The 20,624-nt window shown below is 36.5% G+C and overlaps 1 protein-coding gene across 7 annotated transcripts in view; it reads left to right on the forward strand.

The window, feature by feature from the left end:
* Window positions 1-20,624, forward strand: part of KANSL1L (KAT8 regulatory NSL complex subunit 1 like) — a 138,321-nt gene that overhangs the window by 95,910 nt on the left and 21,787 nt on the right. For all 7 annotated transcript variants that reach the window (XM_046643624.1, XM_046643629.1, XM_046643627.1 and 4 more), the window contains one exon: window positions 19,862-20,024. In XM_046643624.1, coding sequence (XP_046499580.1) covers window positions 19,862-20,024 — 163 coding nt within the window. The remainder of the gene's footprint in view (window positions 1-19,861; window positions 20,025-20,624) is intronic.

Consider the following 20,624-nt stretch of genomic DNA (forward strand, 5'->3'; position numbering starts at 1 on the left):
ACGAGAGCTTAGAAGGAAATCAGAAGGATGGAAGACAAAGGTGCTGTCATCTTAGAGAATACATATATTGTCAAGAACAGAATGTTTCTAGAAATATCATTAAAGGTGCTTCTGGTAAGATTTTAGAGGGAAATGTTGTTAGAAACTGGAAGAAAGGTGATCTGTGTTGTAAAGTGGTAGAAAACTTGGCTGAATAATATTCTGCTGTTGAGTGGAAAATAAAACTTGTAAGCAGTGAACTCTTGGATTACTGAGGAGATTACCAATCAAAGTGTGGAATTTGCAATCTGGTTTCTCCTTGCTGTGCATAGTAAAATATGAGAGGAAATAAATAAATCAAGGAAGGAATTGTTAAATAAAAAGGAACCAGAACTGGATAATTTGGGGAAAAATGATATAGTGTGCTCTGGAGAGAATCTAAGGGTGTGGCTGGAGAAAGTTTTGCAGAAGGGATTAGGCATCCATCTTAGCAGGAGCCAGGGATAGAGACGGCCTTATCCAGGAGAGATCTGGGGAGAACCCTCTTGTCTCATGGCATGGATCCTCTTGACATACAGGGGAGACCCACAAGGTTTTTGAGGATGTCATATCAACAAACACTACCAGCTTAGACTGCAAGGGGCAGAGACTGGACGAAATGAAAGAAAGTTGTTGGACCCTCCAAATTTTACAGGCAGGAAATGGACGGATAGAGCTACTCAGCTACAAACATGTACTACCCTTCAAGAAAAAGGAATCATAGACCTAAAGGTGAAAGGAGAACGGTAAAGCTAGAAGAAAACATAAGAGAACACTTTCATGTCTTTGGTCAACTTCTTAAACAGAACACAAACAACATTAATCATAAAAGAAAAAACTGTTCATTTGGGGTTTGCTAAAATTAAGAATTTGTTTACATTAAAGACAGCATTAAGAAAATTAATAAAGTATACAGCAAGGGAGGACATTTGCAACACAAATACCCAACAGAGATTTTCTATTCTGAGTATATAAGTATATATTACAAATATGTATTTTGTAAAACTCCTAAAAAACCAAGAAAAAAACAACCCAATTAAAAATAGGCATAAACATAGAGTTGTACAGTTTAAAATGGTTAAAATACTAAATTTTATGTGTGTTTCACCACAGCAAGGACTTCTTTTAAATGAAATAGTGTAAGATTTGAACAGATCTTTTGTAAAAGAAGATAACCAAATGGCCAATAAACGTGTGAAAATGTGTTTAAAATCATTATTCATCGAGGAAATGTAATTAAAACTACAATGAGGTACACTATGTACATCTATCCTTATAACCCAGCAATTCTACTCTTAGGAACTTTCCCAGGAAAAATGAATACAAAATGAATACAAAAAGACTTGTACAAGAATGATCATAACAGCTTTACTCATTAAATCCCCAAACAGAAAACAATCTGAACGTCCATCAGCAGGAGAATTTTGGCATATACATACAGTAATAAAAAGGATGGACTGCTGATAAAACAAACATAGATATATCACCAGACATTATGTTGGGTGAAAGAAAAGAGTATATACTCTGATAAATAGAAACAAAACTTACTGGTGGTGATAGAAATTAGAACTATGGGTACTTCAATGAGAGGGGTGGGGATTGACCAGAAAAGGTGCAACCAAGGTTTCTAGGTTGTTGGAACTTCTTCATATCTTGATTGTGGTGGTGGCGGTGGTTACCAGGTGCATACGTGTGTCAAAATTCATCCTGTTGTACATCATCTTTACCATAGAAGTGGACATGTGTCCCATGTTATGCATTCAAAGGTAGCCCAGTCTTCTTATTTTGGTTGTCTATTGTTACATAATAAGCCATCACAAAATGTAGTGGTTTAAAACAATTTATTATTATCTTTTATGATCCTGTGAATTGCCTGAGCAGTTGGCTTTCCAGTCTTGCCTAAAGTCTTTCATACAGTTGCTGTAAGATGGTGGCTGGAACTGGAGTCATCTGGAAGTTTGAATGGACTAGAATACCTGGGCTTCTTTCTCTCTCTTGGTGGTGTCAGGGTCTCTTCATGCGCTCTCTCCACATGGTTTCTTGAGCAGGGTAGTTCTGCATGGTGGCTCAGGCTCTCAAAAATGCAAATATGAAAGCTGCTAGTTCTTCTTAAGACTTGGGCATAGAACTAGTATGATGCTTTCAGTTGAATTTTTTGGTTTAAGTGAATCAGTGTGCGATTAATGTGGGGGGATTAGTAAGGGCAGGAGTACTGGGAGACATCATTCATTGGGAGTCATCAGTGGGACTAACTACCACAGTTCCTCCTCTGGTTCCCACTCACTGATGTTTCTCTCATGTATAAACCATGTAACCCCTTGACCCATAAAAAATATAAACCCAAGACCCCTAATGTCTCATCTCATTACCTCATTAGGCTCGGGCTCACAGTTGAATTCCATCATCTTAAATCATGTCCAGGTACCTGAACTGTTGTTGTGGCTCTTCAGGTGTGGTTCTTTGGATGTAACTTCTCAAGTATGGTTGCTCTGGATTGAAAGACTTGTGAACTAATGTTACTAGTTATTTGCTCTACACATACCTAACATACAATAGTGAGACATGCATAATCAGAATAGAACTCTGCTCAGGTAGGGGGAAATGGGAGGAATATAGCAACTCTAAAAATACACAATTAGGCACGTGTTGCAGGTTTGTTGATATGAGTGTGTTCCCCTGGAAGTGGTTCTTTGTTGCTGTTAGCTGTGCCCTCTGAGCTCTTGGTTGCATTCTCCAAGTCACCTTTTCGTTTCCATAAAAAGAGCCCCTTTTGTGTATGTGTTAGTTTTGTCAGCATGCTTCCTGACTGTAGAAGACTGAAGGCCCAGAGGCCTTTTCATTTTGGACTATTCCTGTCTTAGTCCAAGTTCAAGTCTTTAAAATTGTGTGGGTTTCTTATGTATCACATTAAAATAAACTCTACTGGACAAAAGTAATACCTACAAATCTCTTTAAGACAGACTCTTCTCAATTTTGGACTTTGTGTAAGGCTGTCTTGGGTCAATACCCTTAAGTTACTCAGAGGCACTTTTGTCCAGCAGAGAAGATCATTGAAGCATGCCTTTAAGATTCTTAGAAGCCCTGTTGTCTCAAACCTTTCCAGAGTCTTAACAAAGGGTCTCACAGTCTTACCCTTGAAATCTTGACACTAAGCTCACAGTTTTACTGGCAGTTGCTTGGATTTTATCTTTGCACTGTCATTTCTTACTATGTGAATCTTTTGCTATCTGGAGTGGCTGGAAATGAGAAACAGTCTTATTTTTGAACTCAACAATTCTTGGCTCCGTATTTCCTCTAAATTCTGCTTGAAAACTTAACAGCTCCTTTTTAAGCTCATCCTACTCCATCCATACTTTATCATAGGCAATTAAATGAAACCAATTGGCAGTTGGAAAATTTTGCCTAGAAACCTCCTTAGCCAGATCTCTGAGTTCTGTATAAATGTACCCTTTTTATCCTGCATATTTTTACAGGCAACTGTTACACTACTTGTTCTGCCAGAGCAATAAGATGAAAGAAATAGGGGTATAAGGATTGGAATAATTATTTAGAATCATTATTTGCAGAGGTTATGATCCCTTTGCTGGGTAAAATCAGTAAAAACCATAAATTTTAATGCATTTTTACTTGATTTTGCCGTTTCTACAATACTAATCTCTAATAAGAATGTCAATAATAGGTTAACTTATTAGGCATTTATCATGTGCCAGGCACTGTTTTAACTTATAAATACTTTACATGCATTTCTTATTTTATAGTATACCCCATTTTTATTTATTTATTTATTTATTGAGGAAAATTAGCCCTGAGTTAACTACTGCCAGTCCTTCTCTTTTTGCTGAGGAAACCTGGCCCTGAGCTAACATCTGTGCCCATCTTCCTCTCCTTTGTACGTGGGACACCTGCACAGAACGGCGTGCCAAGTGGTGCCATGTCCACACCCGGAATCCAAACCTGAGAAACCCCGGCCGCCGAGAAGCGGAAAGTGCGAGCTTAACCGCTGCGCCACCGGGCCGGCCCCAGTATTCCCCATTTTATATGGGGAAACTGAAGCACAAAGTGGAAGGAGGAGATGCACATATTTAGCACTATTTAAATAAATATAAATACGAGTCTGTAGTTTTCTTTCAAATGTTAATGCTGTTTTAACACTACCTCTTTCATGAGATTGAGTAAAACTTCTGATTTGAACCTTTGTGAATTGTTCCCCACTCCCCCACCCCCCCCCACCCCCCCCCACCCTGTTTCTTCCTATGAAATCTCAGCCCATAGCAACAATTGTTAAAGCTCCCTGTAGTTTCTAAAGCTATTTTGATTTTTTGGCTTTCTTATTCTCCCATCTGAATCACATCTTTTGCTGTCTAAGCCTACTTATTCATTACTACGACACTTAAGTTTTATCTTGGAGAATTTATGCCTTTTTATGCTTGGTATAATATTGCTTGATTTATGTAAAGCATTAGAGATATCTTTAGATTGAGAAAATTTAGATTGGAAAATGCATTGACATGCATAGATAAGATATGTTCTCCAGAATAATGCTCTAGTATAAGTCTTACAATGTAAACGTGGCTAATAGCTTTCTTTAAACTACAATTTTATTTGTAATTAAGAATTAAAGAAAAAATGTTTATTTGGCCATAATATGCTTCTTCACTCCCTTCTTGTTAAGAGTATCAATCACTGTGCAATGTTAGGCCCTGCCCTGTTGGTGTCTTAGTCTTAGATAATAGGAGCCACCTTGACTACCTCCTAGGACGGGGGGTTCTCCATCCCACAAGACAAGAAGACAGAGACTTCCAGCATCCAGGTTAGAATTCTGAATACAATTTTCCTTAGAAACAGCTTGTGGGCAGTTGGGTATACAAATAGTTTATATAGGATGCTAATCATACCAATATTTCTAGTTTAAGTTAGAGTAGTGATTTTATTTTATTGTAAGATTTTAGTTAGTAAACGTCAGTGTTTGAGCAAGAATAAGCCAAGAAATGCATTCAGTTATAGATCAGAGATTATGTTATATGAAACTGCTAAAAGTATGGATAGTGTGGCTGGGAGTGGGGAAAGGAGGTGGGAAAAGCCCAGAGTTTTCTTTGGTCCTGCTCCCAACCACCTTCCTTCAGATTGAGGGGTGGCAGTGGTGGTGATTGTTTCTTCCCTGTTAATACTTGCAGCCCCTGAGTACAAATTGGAAATCACCATACTATGAAGATCAAGATGTGACCTGGGCAAAATTTTTAAATAAAGGAAATGTTATTTGTAGGACCCTACTTGTCTTTTATCATCCCTTTTCCCTCATGGTGTCTCCCGTTCTCTCTGGTGTCTACTGGTCTATGTAAGCTTCCTGCTTACCCATAGTATTCTTTAAGCTCCCTAACTTCTTTCTTTTTGTCTTCTTGCCTTTGTGCAAACATAACTAGTTGGTGTTGCCTCTAGGTGACCCTGCTACTCTCTGGTAAACTGTTTACCAATAATACTGTCACTCTGAAGAATGCTATTTGAGAAGTCCTACAGAAGTAGTGAATTAAATATAAAGTAGTCACATCAGGACTATGGCAGGCTGGATGGGAAACTATTTTTAGAAGGAGAATTTTTTCACTGTTCATAAATTTTAGCATGTAATCCAAGAGCCATTTCTTATATATTTATGATAGCAGCTGTCCTAGACCTAACATATTTGCAAGTTGAGGTAAAATTTACAGTTAAGAATAAATATAAACCTTATGAAATAAGGCAGAACTATTCCTATTTTAAACTCTGTTCTTCTGTGTTCCTTTATATATCTCCCAAGGCAAATTTGCAAAAGTGGTGGTTCCTGGTATTCAATAGTCAGTCTCATCGTTGTTATTTCATAGATTATTAAATTTTAAGGCTGTGTAGTTTATTAAAATAATCCAGTTATAAAAGCTAAGGTAGGGGCCGGCCCAGTGGCACAGCAGTTAAGTTCACACGTTCTGCTTTGGTGGCCTGGGGCTCACTGGTTCAGATCCCGGGTGCGAACCTATGCACCACTTGTCAAGCCATGCTGTGTCAGGCATCCCACTTATAAAGTAGAGGAAGATGAGCGTGGATGTTAGCTCAGGGCCAGTCTTCCTCAGCAAAAAAAAAAAAAAAGAGGAGGCTTATCAGGGCTAATCTTCCTCAAAAACAAAAAAGGAAAAAAAAGTCAAGGTATATATAGTAAAAATTTCATTTTAAGTTTTTCGTTTAATTTTAAAATGTGAAATGATTAGGTTTGTAAACTTTATGTGTGTGCAGGCTCCTTTTGTGAGCAAATACGAATTTTAAAGAAAAATAAAGATGTGTTCTTAAAGAAATTTAAATTCCTGTTGGAGAAACAAGCCACAAACATGTGCAAATTAAATTTGCAACATAAGAGAGAAATATAGGGAGTCCCAGCTAATATTCTTTTCTACAGTGAGGACAGGGAGAAGAAAAATCTGAATTGAAATGACAAATAATGTCTCAAATAGAAAATAGGCTAATTCCATGGTGTAGCAAGTGTCTGATTAAATGAAGAAGAGGAGGTGACTTAAGGGCTTGAATGCATCCTTATTCTGCAGGGGAGCCGACTCCTCCTCCTCCTCCATGCCACGCCCACTCCGGCTCCAGGTATCGGAGCATCTGCCCTAGACAGTGAAAGTATCCTACTTGAGGATATCCTCACCCTGCTGCAACAATTCTCTACTCCAGGGACTTTTATAGGTTGACTCGGAGAGATAAATTTATAGCATATATAACATTGTTTCTTTGAGAAAATATGCTTTTTGTAAATTGTAGATAAAATTGGCTCTACCGATTTCTAAAGAGCCTAAAAATTCTTTCCTATGGGGAGGCAGCACATTTTAGTGGTTTCACACATGGATTCTGGAAGACACATTGTTTGGGTTGAAAACTTAGGTCTACTTCTTAATAATAGTGTGTAGTATTGTACAAATCACTCATTGCCTTGTTTTCCTCACCCCTGAAAGTAGGGCTTACCTTCATGTGGCTATCTTCAGCTGGAAGGTCAGTTGAGCTGGAAGAAGTTAGCCTCACCTGCTCGTCCAGCAGGTAGTGCTAGCTGTTGGCCTAGGAGACTTCGTTCTCCTCGTGGCCTCTTATTCTGCAATTGCTAGAATGGCTTTTTTACATGGCACTCGGGACAGTGCTCTAAGAGGGCAAGGAGGATACTGTAATCCTCTTGAGGCCTACGCCCTGGCTCTTAATAACATCGTTTTCACTGCATTCTATAGGTCAAAGCAAGTCACTTGGCCAGGATAGATTCAAGGGAGTAGAGAAATAGACTCCACCTCTAGAAGGGAGTTGCAGCAAAGGAGCATACACAAACACAAGGATGAGAGGAATATGTGACCAGTAAGCTGTCTTCCACTTGGGGTCTGCTTTGAGGGGGTGGATAACCCCAAATTAAGACATCAGCTGAATCAAGCAATGAAGAAAGGAAAAAAATAGGGCTGCCTTATAGAGTTGTATTGATTTTAAATAAGATAACACATGTGAAAGGTGCTTAGCCCAATGCCTGGCATGTAAATTCTCATCAAATGTGAATGATAATGACGATGATGATGATAATGATTCAATGATTATGACAATACTGGAGAATCAATGCTGGTTGTGGTGTAGGGAAGTAAAATGATTAAAGTATTAGTTTTGAAAGATGGTCTTAGTATTTTTGAACAGGACAAATTGCTCTGGGATGAGATTGGAGAAACAGAGATCAATTGAGAGGCCATTACGGTAGTCCAGATGTAAGGTTATAAAGAGTAGAATGAAAGGACAGATATAAAAAAAATTTCAAAGAAGAAATGACTAGTCTTTTTCACTGATTAAAGAAAATTAAAGAGAGAAAAGAAGCAGCACAACAAATTATGGTATTGCTGAGTCCACTTCGTAAAATGCCCAAGTCAAGTCGTAATAAGAACACATATCAGGGATTGAGGAGCAGTAGAACATGGCTCTCAACTTAGTGTCATCTGATTCATAATTCTCTGAACGCCACTGTGAAGTGGATGAGTGAAATAATCTTTCAGAACACAAATAATCAAACCTTAACTCATTAGCTTTCAACTTGTGGTCCTCAAGTTTATGTTTTTTCTTTCTAGCCCATTCTCCTTTATATGATGTCTTAATTCTTTCAAGCCACTGAAGAAAGATTGGTAAATATTCCCCATCTCTCTTGCCTACTGTAATTGATTGGTCGTGGCTCTTGGCTGTCTCTGAAGCTCTGTTTGAGAAAGATTTTGACATCTGGCTTGAGGAACGGAGTGCTATGGTTAATTATCAATGTTTGCCAAAAATGAGGGAAAGACTGGTAGTAAACATACTATATTATTTGCCATTCCTGTACTAAGGTGTCATTATATCAACATTAACATGTTAAAGTAACTAGTTTACCTTCCATATTACTTAGAAGGTAATATAATAAATACATAAATGAATGCAGTGCTTTATTGTCGATAGATGACTTGCATATGAAATTTAGGAGTTGCTTAGCAAATGGGAATAATATGTCTTTAGTTTCTTAAAAATCTTAGGGAGGGGCTGGCCCCATGGCTGAGTGGTTAAATTTGTGCACCCTGCTTCGGTGGCCCTGGATTCGCCAGTTGGACTCTGGGCACAGACCTACACACCACTCATCTAGCTATACTGTGGTGGCATCCCACATAGAAGAACTGGAACGACCTACAACTAGGATATACAACTAGGTACTGGGGCTTTGGGGAGAAAAAAAAAAAGAAGAAGATTGGCAACAGATGTTAGCTCAAGGCCAATCTTCCCCTCCAAAAAAAACATAGCTTAAAAAAGAAAAAACCACATATATCTAATAAAACTTAAAAAAAAATATCTTAGGGAAACTGAGCCAGGGCTAGTTTGCATACTGCTTAATAATATTTATCCAAAAACATCTTTGTTAAAATTTTAAATCTTGTGATAGCTTTGTTCATTTTCATATAGATTTTGGCAGAAGAACCTCAAAGTGTAAGTTAGCTGATCTTTTTTAGCCATTTAAAACATTTCTAAGGAATGAAACATTTTATTCATTATTTCATTAAAAGTGGGGTTTTTTGGCCCACAACACCCAGTCTTATTATTCTTAGGCTGCTTTATTAGTTATCGTCGTCTTCTTGCCTTTCCTCTAGAAGGGCTGTGTATATGAAGGATGTGGATATGTAACTGGTTCCTCTTGGACCTGCTTTTGCTGTCTTACATAAATTCTGGCGTGTCATGTTTTGATTTTCATTTGTCTCCAGGTATTTTTTTATTTCTCCTTTGATTTCTTCATTGACCCAGTCATTGTTCAGTAGCATTTTGTTTAATCTCCACATTTTTGTGGCTTTTCTGTTTTTCTCCCTGTAGTTGATTTCTAGTTTCATACCTTCGTGGTCAGAAAAGATGCATGGTATTATTTTGATCTTCTTAAATTTATTGAAACTTGTTTTGTGGCCTAATATGTGATCAATCCTGGAGAATGTTCCATGTGCATTTGAAAAGAATATATATTCTGTGGTTTTTGGATGGAATGTTCTATATATATCCACTAAGTCCGTCTGGTCAGATGTGTCGTTTAAGGCCAGTGTTTCCTTATTGATCTTCTGTTTGGATGAGCTATCCATTGGTGTAAGTGGAGTGTTAAAGTCCCCTACTATTACTGTCTATTTCTCCTTTTATGTCTGTTAATAATTGTAAAGCAATAATTTATTGGGGTGAAATTCATGTTACATATGATTAACCATTTTAAAGCAAACAATTCAGTGGCATTTAGTACATTTACAATATTGTGCAACCACCATCTCTATCTCATTCCAAAAAGTTTTCATGAGTCCAAAGTAAAATTCCTTACCTGTTAAGCACTTTCTTCCCATTGCCCCAAATCTGCAGCCCCTAGCAACCGCCAGTCTCTCTGCATGGATTTATCTCTTCTGTATATTTCTTATAAGTTGAATCATACAGTATGTGACCTTTTGTATCTGACTCTTTTTATTTAGCATAATGTTTTTGAGGTTCATCCAGATTGTGCACGTCAGTATTTCATTCTTCTTTTATGGCTGAATAATATTCCATTGTATGTATTTACTACAATTTGTTTATCCTTTTATTCATTGATGGACGTTTGGGCTGTTTCCATTTGTTGACTATTGCAAATAGTGCTGTTACATGTGTGTACATGTACTTGTTTGAATATGTATTTTCAATTTGGGGGGATACACCTAGTAGTGGAATTGCAGGGTCATGTGGTAATTCTATGTTTAACTTTTTGAGGAACCACCAAATTGTTTTCCACAGTGGCTGAACTATTTTACTTTTCCACCAGCAATGTTTGAGATTCCCAGATTGTCTACAAAATTGGTTATTCCTCAACACTTTTATTTTCTGGGTTTTTTTTTCTTATAGTCATCCTGGTGATTGTGAAGTTGCACCTCACTGTGGTTTTGATTTGCATTTCCCTAATGGCTAATGATGCTGAGCATATCTTCATGTGTTTGTTGGCCATTTGTATATCTTTGGAGAAAGTCTATTCAAGTTGTCCATTTTTTAAATGAGTTGTTTGCCTTTTTGTTGTTGACATGTAAGAGTATACATTTTAGATACTAGACCCTTATCAGATACATGATTTGTTCAGTATTTTCTCCCATTCTGTAAATTCTCTTTTTATTTTCTTGATAATGTCTTTTGATATACAAAGGTTTTTCATTTTGATGAAGTCCAATTTCTTTTGATTTTGTGCTTTTGGTGTCATATCTAAGACTCCATTGACTCATCCAAGATAATGAAGATTTACCCCTATGTTTTCTTCTAAAATATTTATGGTTTTAAGCTCTTATATTTAGGTCATTGAACCATTTTGAGTTAATTGTTACATATAGGGTTAGGTAGAAGTCTGCCTTCATTCTGTTGCTTCCTAATTGTGGATATCCAGTTGCGGATAACCATTTGTTGATGAGCGTATTTTTTTGCCCATTGAATGGTCCTGGCACTCCTGTTTAATCAGTTGGCCATAGAGGTATGGATTTAGTTCTGGAGTCTCAATTCTATTCCATTCATCTATATGTCTGTCCATATGCCAGGAAACAATATTTTGATTACTGTAGATTTATAGTAAGTTTTGAAATCAAGGTGAGTCCTCCAACTTAGTTCTTTTTCAAGATTTTTTTGGCTATCTAGGATTCCTTGCAATTCCGTATGAATTTGAAGATTGGCTTTTTCATTTTTGCCAAATTGCTGTTGGAATTTTGATAGGGATTGTGTTGAATGTGTAGATCACTATGGGTAGTGTTGTCAGTATTGAGGAATAAGTCTTCCAATCCCTGCACATGGGATGTCTTTTCACTTATTTATGTCCTCTTTAATTTCTTTTAGCAATGTTATGTAGTTTTCAGTGTTCAAGTCTTTTATCTCCATGGTTAAATTTATTTCTAGTTATTTTATTCATTTGGGTGCTATTGGAAATGCAATTATTTTCTTTTCTTTTTCATTTCTTCTTTTTTTGTTTTTTTTGGGGGTGAGGAAGATTTGCCCTGAGCTAACATGTGTGCCAATCTTCCTCTATTTTTGTATATGGGATACCACCACAGCATGGCTTGATGAGCAGTGTGTAGGTCCATGCCTGGGATCCAAACTCACAAACCCCAGGCCACCAACACAGAGCATGTGAACTTAACCACTGTGCTACTGGGCTGGCCCCTGCAATTGTTTTCTTAATTTCCTTTTTGAGTTGTTCTTTGCTGATGTATAGATACACATCTGATTTTTGTTTGTTGATCTTGTACCCTGTAATTTTGCTGAATTCGTTTAATAGTTGTAGTAACCTTATTGTGGGTTCTTTGTGAGAGTAGAGAAAAGCAGCAGATTTGGCTTTGGCTGCTGGCATGTTTATTTATTTAATTATTTTATCTTAAAGAGGCAGTAAAGTATTTCTGATTTTATTTAGAAGCTTCAAAAGATCTGTATTTTCTGTATCTAGGAGCAAGTCATCTGCAAATGGAGATAATTTATTTCTTCCTTTAAAATTTGGATATCTTTTCTTTGTTTTTCTTGCCTAATTGCTCTGGCTAGAAGTTCAAGTACAATATTGAATATCAGTCGTGAAGGTGAAGAGGACAGGACATCCTTGTCTTGTTCCTGATCTTAGGGAGAAAGCTTTCAGTCTTTTATCATTGAGTATGATGTTAGCATGGGTTTTTCATATATGCCCATTATCATTTTTAGGCAATTAAGCTCAAATACTGTGAGTATATATTGGAAAGATTCCCAGACATAGAATTGCTAGGGCAAAGATTATGTAAGTTTATCAATTTACTTTTCTTTTTTTTTTTTTTTTGCCAAGTTGTCCTCCATATGGAGTTGAACCAGTTTATATTCCCATCAGCAATGTATGAATGCCTATTTTTCCATATCAAAGACTCAGTATAATAGCTGATTTTGTTTAATGTCCCATAAGATTTTTGTAGATGATCTAAATATAATTGTTAAAGACAGATAAATTAAATAAACATAAAAGAATAAAAGTTTTTGGAAAAACTTTTTAACAATAATTATATGTATTATAATGTATGTACTTAAAACAACTTAAAATGATGGTTACCTGCTCTAATGTCACATGTAGTTTTTAAGGGTAATTTAAACACAATTGTTAAAACTGGGTAAGAGCTTTTAAGTACAATAATTATGTCTTATAGTCTGCATACTTAAAAAACAGCTTCCAAACAGTTGTAGAGATAGATGGTGGTGATAGCTGCACAACAATGTAAACGTACTTAATGCTACTATAACTATACACTTAAAAATGGGTAAGTATATATTTGAGTCTTTCTGTTTTTATCCAATCTGAAAGTTTCTGGCTTTTAATTAGAGTGTTTAGATCATTTACATTTAATGTAATTATGATATAGTTAGATTTAAATCTACCATACTGCGTTATTAGTTTTGCTGATAAATTTTGTAACAGAGATGACATGAGCTCATTTGACCAGTAAACCCAGGCTGTATATTTGCATCATAGCCGATGCTGATAACTTTGAGGACATGTCTATTTTAAATCAAACCAGCAAACTTAAACAGGCTCTTATTTACCAAAGATCATTTCACATCATGTTAAATAACTTTGTCTTTTAGAAGTTTTGTATGTTAATTAAAGACTGCATTTCATTATGAGAGGTTTTGAATCTTCTCTTTTCTGAAACAGAGGTTTCCCAGAATGGCCATTACAATTTTAAATTATCCCAAAAGTTTACTTATTTTTACCTGTTCAATTTAAATCAGGAATTTTGGGGGAGTTGAAGTGAAGCTCAGCTTGCTGGGAAGCTTAGCAAGAGAGTAGAGAAAAGCAGCAGATTTGGCTTTGGCTGCTGGCATGTTTATTTATTTAATTATTTTATCTTAAAGAGGCAGTAAAGTATTTCTGATTTTATTTAGAAGCTTCAAAAGATTAAAACAGGCTTCCCATTGTTGTAGCTGGCTTTTTCCAATTGCATATGTAAATACACCAGTTTGGGTGAACTGAAACTGCCCAATTTAAGTATATCAATTTTTACTAACTTTTATCTTAGTTTTTCAACATTTTATACTTTTAATTATAACTTATATTAGAATTCCATTAACAAGTTTTGGTGTTACAATATTGTCTTTGGAAAGCATTCCAAGTTAGACATAACATTTATTCCCAAAGCAAACATCCAGGCAAAGTTGACATAACCTCTTCATATAATATTAGCTTAAACACTTTAATTTTTATAGTCTTATCAACCTGAGTAGCCTAACTGTTGCCCCAAACACTTGCTGGTCAGGTTTCTCACTCTGATTTCTGCCTCTTGATCTTTTAAATTTTTCAAACTGTGGTGAATAGAACAGGTTTGTCTGATGTACTTTAATGTTGGGGGGCCAATAGGGGGATCCTTTTAGCTCATCCAACCTTAGATGGTGTTTTATTAAAACCTTCATTTTAACTTTATTCATGTCTGTTCGATTTATCCCATTTTTCTTTTTAATAACTAGCTAAAGATTTTCATCCTGTTGGGATGAGTCCTGTGACTCTTCCCTTTCTGATTTCTCTTTGTTAACTTAATGTTTTCATTAGCATCTGTAAGACCATGAGAAGCTGAGACCCCAAGTTTGATTAAATTTTTAAGACTAGTCATTGTATTTTCCTTTTAATTTGGTCTTTTTATACGTACCAATAAAACAGCTGTTTATCATGAGAGCTCTCTAAAAAGTTTCCCAACTTAAGGATCCATTGTTTGGTCATTTTTTTCTCTGGAGTCTAAAGAATATTGTGGCACGTGGTGTTACAAAAGAAAATCATCCCTCTTTAGACATTGCCTTATAGCTATAGGTCAACCAGTCAGCCAGTTTCTCCCAAGGGGCTCTTAGGTAGAATAGATGCAGCACCTCCATGTTAACACTTTTAAAAGGAAAGACAAATAAACAACAACAAATATCAAACAAGCACACTTTCCGAAAAACCCTCGGCCACAAACAGAAGCCAAAACAAAGACTAAAACCAAAACCAAAGTGCTTCCAGTCCCAGCTTAGTCCGTGTCCTACACTCATGGGCCACCCAAGAAATGAAGACCCGCTATGCAGATCTTCCCAAATGAGCAAGGACAAGGGACCTCAGTCTGCACACTTGGGGACCTACCAAAATCTGGCCAGGGCGTCGCGACTTCAAAACAAATGGAGCCCAGGGGGCTGCCAGGTACCCATTATTTTTGGCCAGTCTTGTTGGAAAAGGTTAACACAAAGACAAAAAAAAAAAACTACCAGCTACTTACAAGAGATGTCTTGCTAAGCCCTGAACTTAGTTTCCTCCACCACCAAAGCAAAAGTGCCGTGGGCCAACGACGTCTGGCTAGCAGCCAGTCGCTTGGGGCTGTCCCTGAGACAAGGGGCTCAGGCAGCTGCAGGACAACTTCCAGGAGAGGCCTTTAGCCAGAGGCCGGTGTGCCACAGGCGAGACGTTCCCCTGGGACATGGTCTCATCTGGGTCACCAAATTGATATCAAACCTGAAGTGAGTTCTCTCACCCGTTGTGTCGCAAGCCAATCTCTGACACTGAGTGTAGTGGAAGAAAGTAGGACTTCATTATTGCACAGCGCTGAGCAAGGAAAAAGGGCAACTAATGCTGAAATCCCAAACTCTCTGAAAAGCTAAAAGGAGGGGTTTTTATTTGGGGTTTTAGGTAGGGGAGGGGAAGCATATGGCCTTGCTGGTCGGGGCTTTCCCACCAGCCTGGGTGTGGCCTTGAGACTACTTACAGAGAGGAGGGAGCCCGTGACGTTGCTGGTCAGCAGCTTTCCCTCCAGCCTGTATCTCTTTGCAGGGAGGAGATAATGAATCCAGGTGCTTGTCCTTGGCTGTGTCTGTCTCCATGGCAGATAGTGGATTCTGGAGCCAGGAAGCCAGGGAGTAAGCAGGGAAAGAGTGCTTTGGTTTTAACTCCACATATGCTGGGTTTAATGTCAGGGAACCAATATCAGGGTTGGTATCAAGTTAAGGATGTACATTGTAATCTCTAGGGAAACCACTAAAAGAAAAGTAAAAGAATGTATAAATATCACTTAACAGAGTGGAAAAATATAACAAAATATTTTATTAGTCCTAAAGAAAGCAAGATAGGAATCAATGAAATTATAAAAACATACATATATAATAACTTTCAATAAACATCATAGAAAATAAATCCAATTGTTGGTTCTTCAAAAAGGTTAATAAAATTGATCAGCCCCTAGCAAGATTCCTCAAGAAGAATCCCAGTTTGGTTTTACATTTAAAAATCTGTTAATGTAATTCACCACATAAATAGATTAAAGAAGAAACGCCATATAATCAATTCAATAGGTTCACAAAAAGCATATGATTAAACTCAACATTAATATATTTAAAAAACACTTTTGGCAAACTAGGAATATATTCTGATAAAGAATATACCAAAAAAAAATCCTACAATCATTCTTAATCCACATCATTCTTAATTCTGAGAAATTAAAAGCATTTCCTTTTTAATCAGAAACAAAACTATCTCATTTGACCATTTCTATTCATTATTGAACTGGTGAGCCCATCTAGTACGGTTGAAACACCCTAAATAATAGTGAATAAAGGTTTTAGGGTTGAATAAAAGAAGCTAAACTGTCATTATTTGTAGATAAAGTGTTTGGATAATGAAAAACTAAAAGAAACTATTAGAATAAGAACGTTTAGCAAAGTTGTGAGACATGTTCAATATATAAAAGTCTATTGTAGTTTTAAATTCCTCTTACAATTGAAACAATAAATAGTAAACTACCTAGGAATACATCTAACAAAATAGGTGAAGACTTTTAGAGCAGAAAATTATAAAGTGTTTTTGAAAGAAATTAAAGATAATCTAAATAAATGAAAAGATATGCTATATTCATGAACTGGATGATCTTTAATCATGATAACTATGAAAAATCTCCCAACTGATTTACAGATTCAGTGTATTTTCAAACAAAATCTATAGGTTTTTGGTGAAAATTAAGCTGTTTTTAAAATTTATACGGAAGAGTGAAAGCCAAGAATAGCCAAGACACCCCTGAGGAATGAGGTGGAAAAAGTTGCACTATCACATGTCAAGACATATTCAATGTTGTAGTAATTAAGATGTTGGTTATTAGCATAGACACAAATGGCACAACATCAGAGATCCCTGAAACAGTCCCAGACATGTATGGAATGTGGTATATAACAGGTAGCATTGTAGATCAGTTTGGGGAGAATGAACTAACTGTTCAGTAAAAGGTGTTAGGTCAATTGGTGATTCATACAGGGAAAAAAAATGAGATTGGATCCCTACCTCACATTATATAAAAAAATAGATTTCAAGGAAAGACCTAAATGCAAAAGGCAAACCTTAAAACTCTTAGGAAAAAAAATGGAAGAATATCGTTATGACTTAAGAGGAGGGAAGAATTTCCTCATCAAGATACAAAAAAGTGCAAACTATATAGAAAGGAAACATTTACGTTAAGAACTTCTGTGGATCAAAAGACATCACAAAGAAAGTGAAAAGGGAAACTCAGGGAGCAATATATAGCACCTGCACGGATTTGTAACTTTCTAGAGTATATAAAGAGAAACTTAAAAATCAACAAGACATCCTAATAGAAAATCGTCAAAACATGTATTTCCCAAAAGAAGGAAACATGAATGGCCAGTTACAGGTATTAAAGGTGATCAACGTAAATAGTAAACAGAACAATGCAAATTTTAACCAAGGAAATGATAAAATTCATAGCAGTTACTCCTGGAATCGTGAGAGAAAAATATGATTAAGGAATCACATTGTGTTAGTTAAGATATGAGTTTAGCTGCATTTGACAGAAACCTCAAAGAGTGACATAAACAAGATGTCAGTTTATTTCCTTGTCTTGGAGCAGATGGAAGATCCTCTAGATGTGACAACCTCGCTGTCCTTGGCTCTCTAGGACCAGGTTCCTCCTGCCTTTCTGTTTGATCTTTTGAGCATTGTCCTCATCCACATGGTTACCACACCTCAGCAGCAACGCTGTGTTTCAGGTATCAAGAGAAGCAGAGGAATAAGCGACCTTCTTACGGCCACTTCCTGGAGGTTCCACACATAATTTCTCTTCATGGTCTTCTGGCTAGAATTCAGTAATTTTTAGATGCAAGGAGGCCTGAGAAATGTACCCAGCTGAAAGTCAGGAGTTCTAAAACAGGGAGAAGAGACCACAGATAGTTGGGGGGAAGCAGCAATCGCTGCCACAGGCTCACATGGGCAGGGTAGGAGGAGAAGGCATCGGAGGTATCAGTGTTTCTGTTTCTCAAAGAAGGGTGGTGAGTATAGGTGTTTCTTAAGAATAATTTTATACCTTCCCTATAAAATATATATTCTTTTGTTTATATGAAATGTTTTGTTATTTAAGTTAAATCAGTGGATACTTTTCGGTCTTTATTTTGCTTGAATCTCTTACAACATATCATATTGTTGCTCACACCCTCTAGACATTTGGATTTTTATTGGCAAGAATCTCCTGCTTTTTCTCTTATTTCTCCATCCATTCCTTTTCAGCCTCCTGGGCTTCACTTTCTCTGCAGGGGAAAAAAAGGCCTTTTCCTAGATGTCCCTCACTTGTCTCCATAATTATTTAGGATAGTTTCAAATTGGCTAATGGGTTTCCTGGCTTTGGAAAAATTGCAAGAGAAAACTAATTATATGGTAAATATTCAGATTTTATCACCTTTTATTCATAATACTCTAGCCGTATATGGGGCAGGGGAGGTTAGCACATTATTTTCTTTGTAATTTCAAATAAATAGTCTTTATACCAAAAGAACAAATAATTCTAGAGTGAGTCAAAAGTACCAGTGCATCTTGTACAGGTAAGAAAGAGCAACTATTCCCATAAATATGTACATATAACATCATTAGAATAAATCTTGGAAATGACTCACATTCTTGTAATCGTGTATTCACATATCTTTTTATAAAAACTCATCAACTTACTTAACCATCCAGAATAATTAGATTTCCCAGTCATCCTTGCAGCTAAGTATGACTGTCTGACCTAAGTGTTGGCCAATGGCATGTAAACAGAAGTCATTACTTGCTAAATTTTAGTGTATGTTAACAGAGAGTATTTCTTTTTTCTGATAGGAAGAAATAGTCTCAGGCATACATATACATTTGAAATGTTTTATCACATGATTTTTTTTTTGAAAGCAAATAAGGTAAAATTCAGTTGGTCAGCATTCCAGTTTCAACTATATGTCAGGGACTGTGTCTGTTCTGGGAATAGAGGATTGTACAAATTACAGTCCAACGTTCAAGGAGCGAACAGTCCAGAGGAACTCTAATTGAAGGCCATGGTAGAGAGAGGTATGCCCTAAGTGCTGTGGAAGCTCAGAGAAAAAGCCAAAGTTTGCCAGGAAACTCAGACTCAAGAAAGTTGACAAGCCTAATGTAAGTTTATAAAATAAAAATGTTTAAAAATAGCATCTGAAGATCTCAGTTATTATAAGCATTTTAGACATCTGTTACATTAAAGAACTAAAATCAGTCCTAATGTTATTGTAGGGGGTAGCAGTGAGAGTGAGGGAAGGAATACAAGTGAACTCTATTAATTTTTGAAATATTTTATCGATTTCATAGATTTTTTCTATACTAATTTTATAACCAGAAAAAAATTTTTTTAATCCAGCATGTAAACAGAATATGATTTTTTTTAAATGTTGCAACCCAGCTTTTTTGATTTAGCAACATGGTTTTCTTGAGATTCCTGGAGTCAAATCATAACTTTAAGAAACTCAGTCACTTAACATATTGCATGTTTCATACATATCTTTTTGATGTTTTCTTTTAAGTTATGTGGAACAGAATCACAGCACTTCACTGTTACTCCAGTGTAGATATTGTCTGGCATTAGAATTTAGGCAGAGATGCGTTCATTAGTTCTAACAGGTTGCAAGAAGGAAAAGATTATACACCGTTCTTAATCTTAACATCGTACCTGTCCATCATCACTTACAGTTCTCGCCATCTAGTGTGTAACCATTTCTTTTGACGCAAAGTTCCTCAAACTCATTTCTCTTTATTGTGATTTTATAAGATGGCAGAAAGACCCATTTTCATAGACATTGCCCTTCACTTTGAAAAACTGAAAAGTGGGTAGTCACATCTCATCATGCTCACAGCCTTCAGGAGCTCCTCTCACTCACACTATGTTGTTTTGAAGCTCTTTCTCCAAGCCAACTTACTAAGCCAGGACTTCTTTCTGGTGTCATTCAGATACTTACTTATGTTACTCTCTCTGATTCAGTTTTCAAGCAAAAATGAAGTCTTTAAATGATTTTTTTTCTCTTGTAGACTTTGCCTTCAAAAGAAACGTTTTTAAATACTACGCAAATGCCTTGCCTGCACTCAGCTTCAACTTGGAGTAGCTGTGGACACAATTCAAAGTCTCAGATATTAAAAGAACATGTGTCAGAGTTAGATTCTTCTTTTCATTCTGTCCTATCGTTACCATCAGGTAAGCTTCCTTATCAAAAATTTCTAAGTAACTCTGGATATTTTCTATGGTGAAATCTAATCCTGTAATTATAGGGAATCTAATAAAATTTTATCAGTTGTTTTGTCACTGGATATTAGAACTAAACAGTTTCCGTAGAATTAATCTAGTCACATGCTGAGTTAATGTTCTATCTTTGCAAGTTGATTCTTTAATTCCTTGGAGACCATTTTGATTTACTTTGGGAAATAACTAGCTTTTGATCTTTTTTTTTTTTCTTAAAAGATTGGCACCGGAGCTAACAACTGTTGCCAATCTTCTTTTTTTTTCTGCTTTTTCTCCCTAAATCCCCCCAGTACATAGTTGTATATTTTTTAGTTGTGGGTCCTTCTAGTTGTGGCATGTGGGATGCCGCCTCAGCATGGCCTGATGAACGGTGCCATGTCTGCGCCCACGATCTGAATCAGTGAAACCCTGGGCCACTGAAGCAGAGCGTGCAAACTTAACCACTTGGCCATGGGGCCAGCCCTGATCTTCTTTTGGGTGTTAAATTTTTAGCATTTTATTGTTAACATGGCTGAGCTTATGGAAATATTTCTCAGTAAGTCAATATTCCTTTTC

The sequence above is a fragment of the Equus quagga genome, chromosome 17 (genome assembly GCF_021613505.1).
Source record: "Equus quagga isolate Etosha38 chromosome 17, UCLA_HA_Equagga_1.0, whole genome shotgun sequence".
NCBI classification, from domain to species: domain Eukaryota; kingdom Metazoa; phylum Chordata; class Mammalia; order Perissodactyla; family Equidae; genus Equus; species Equus quagga.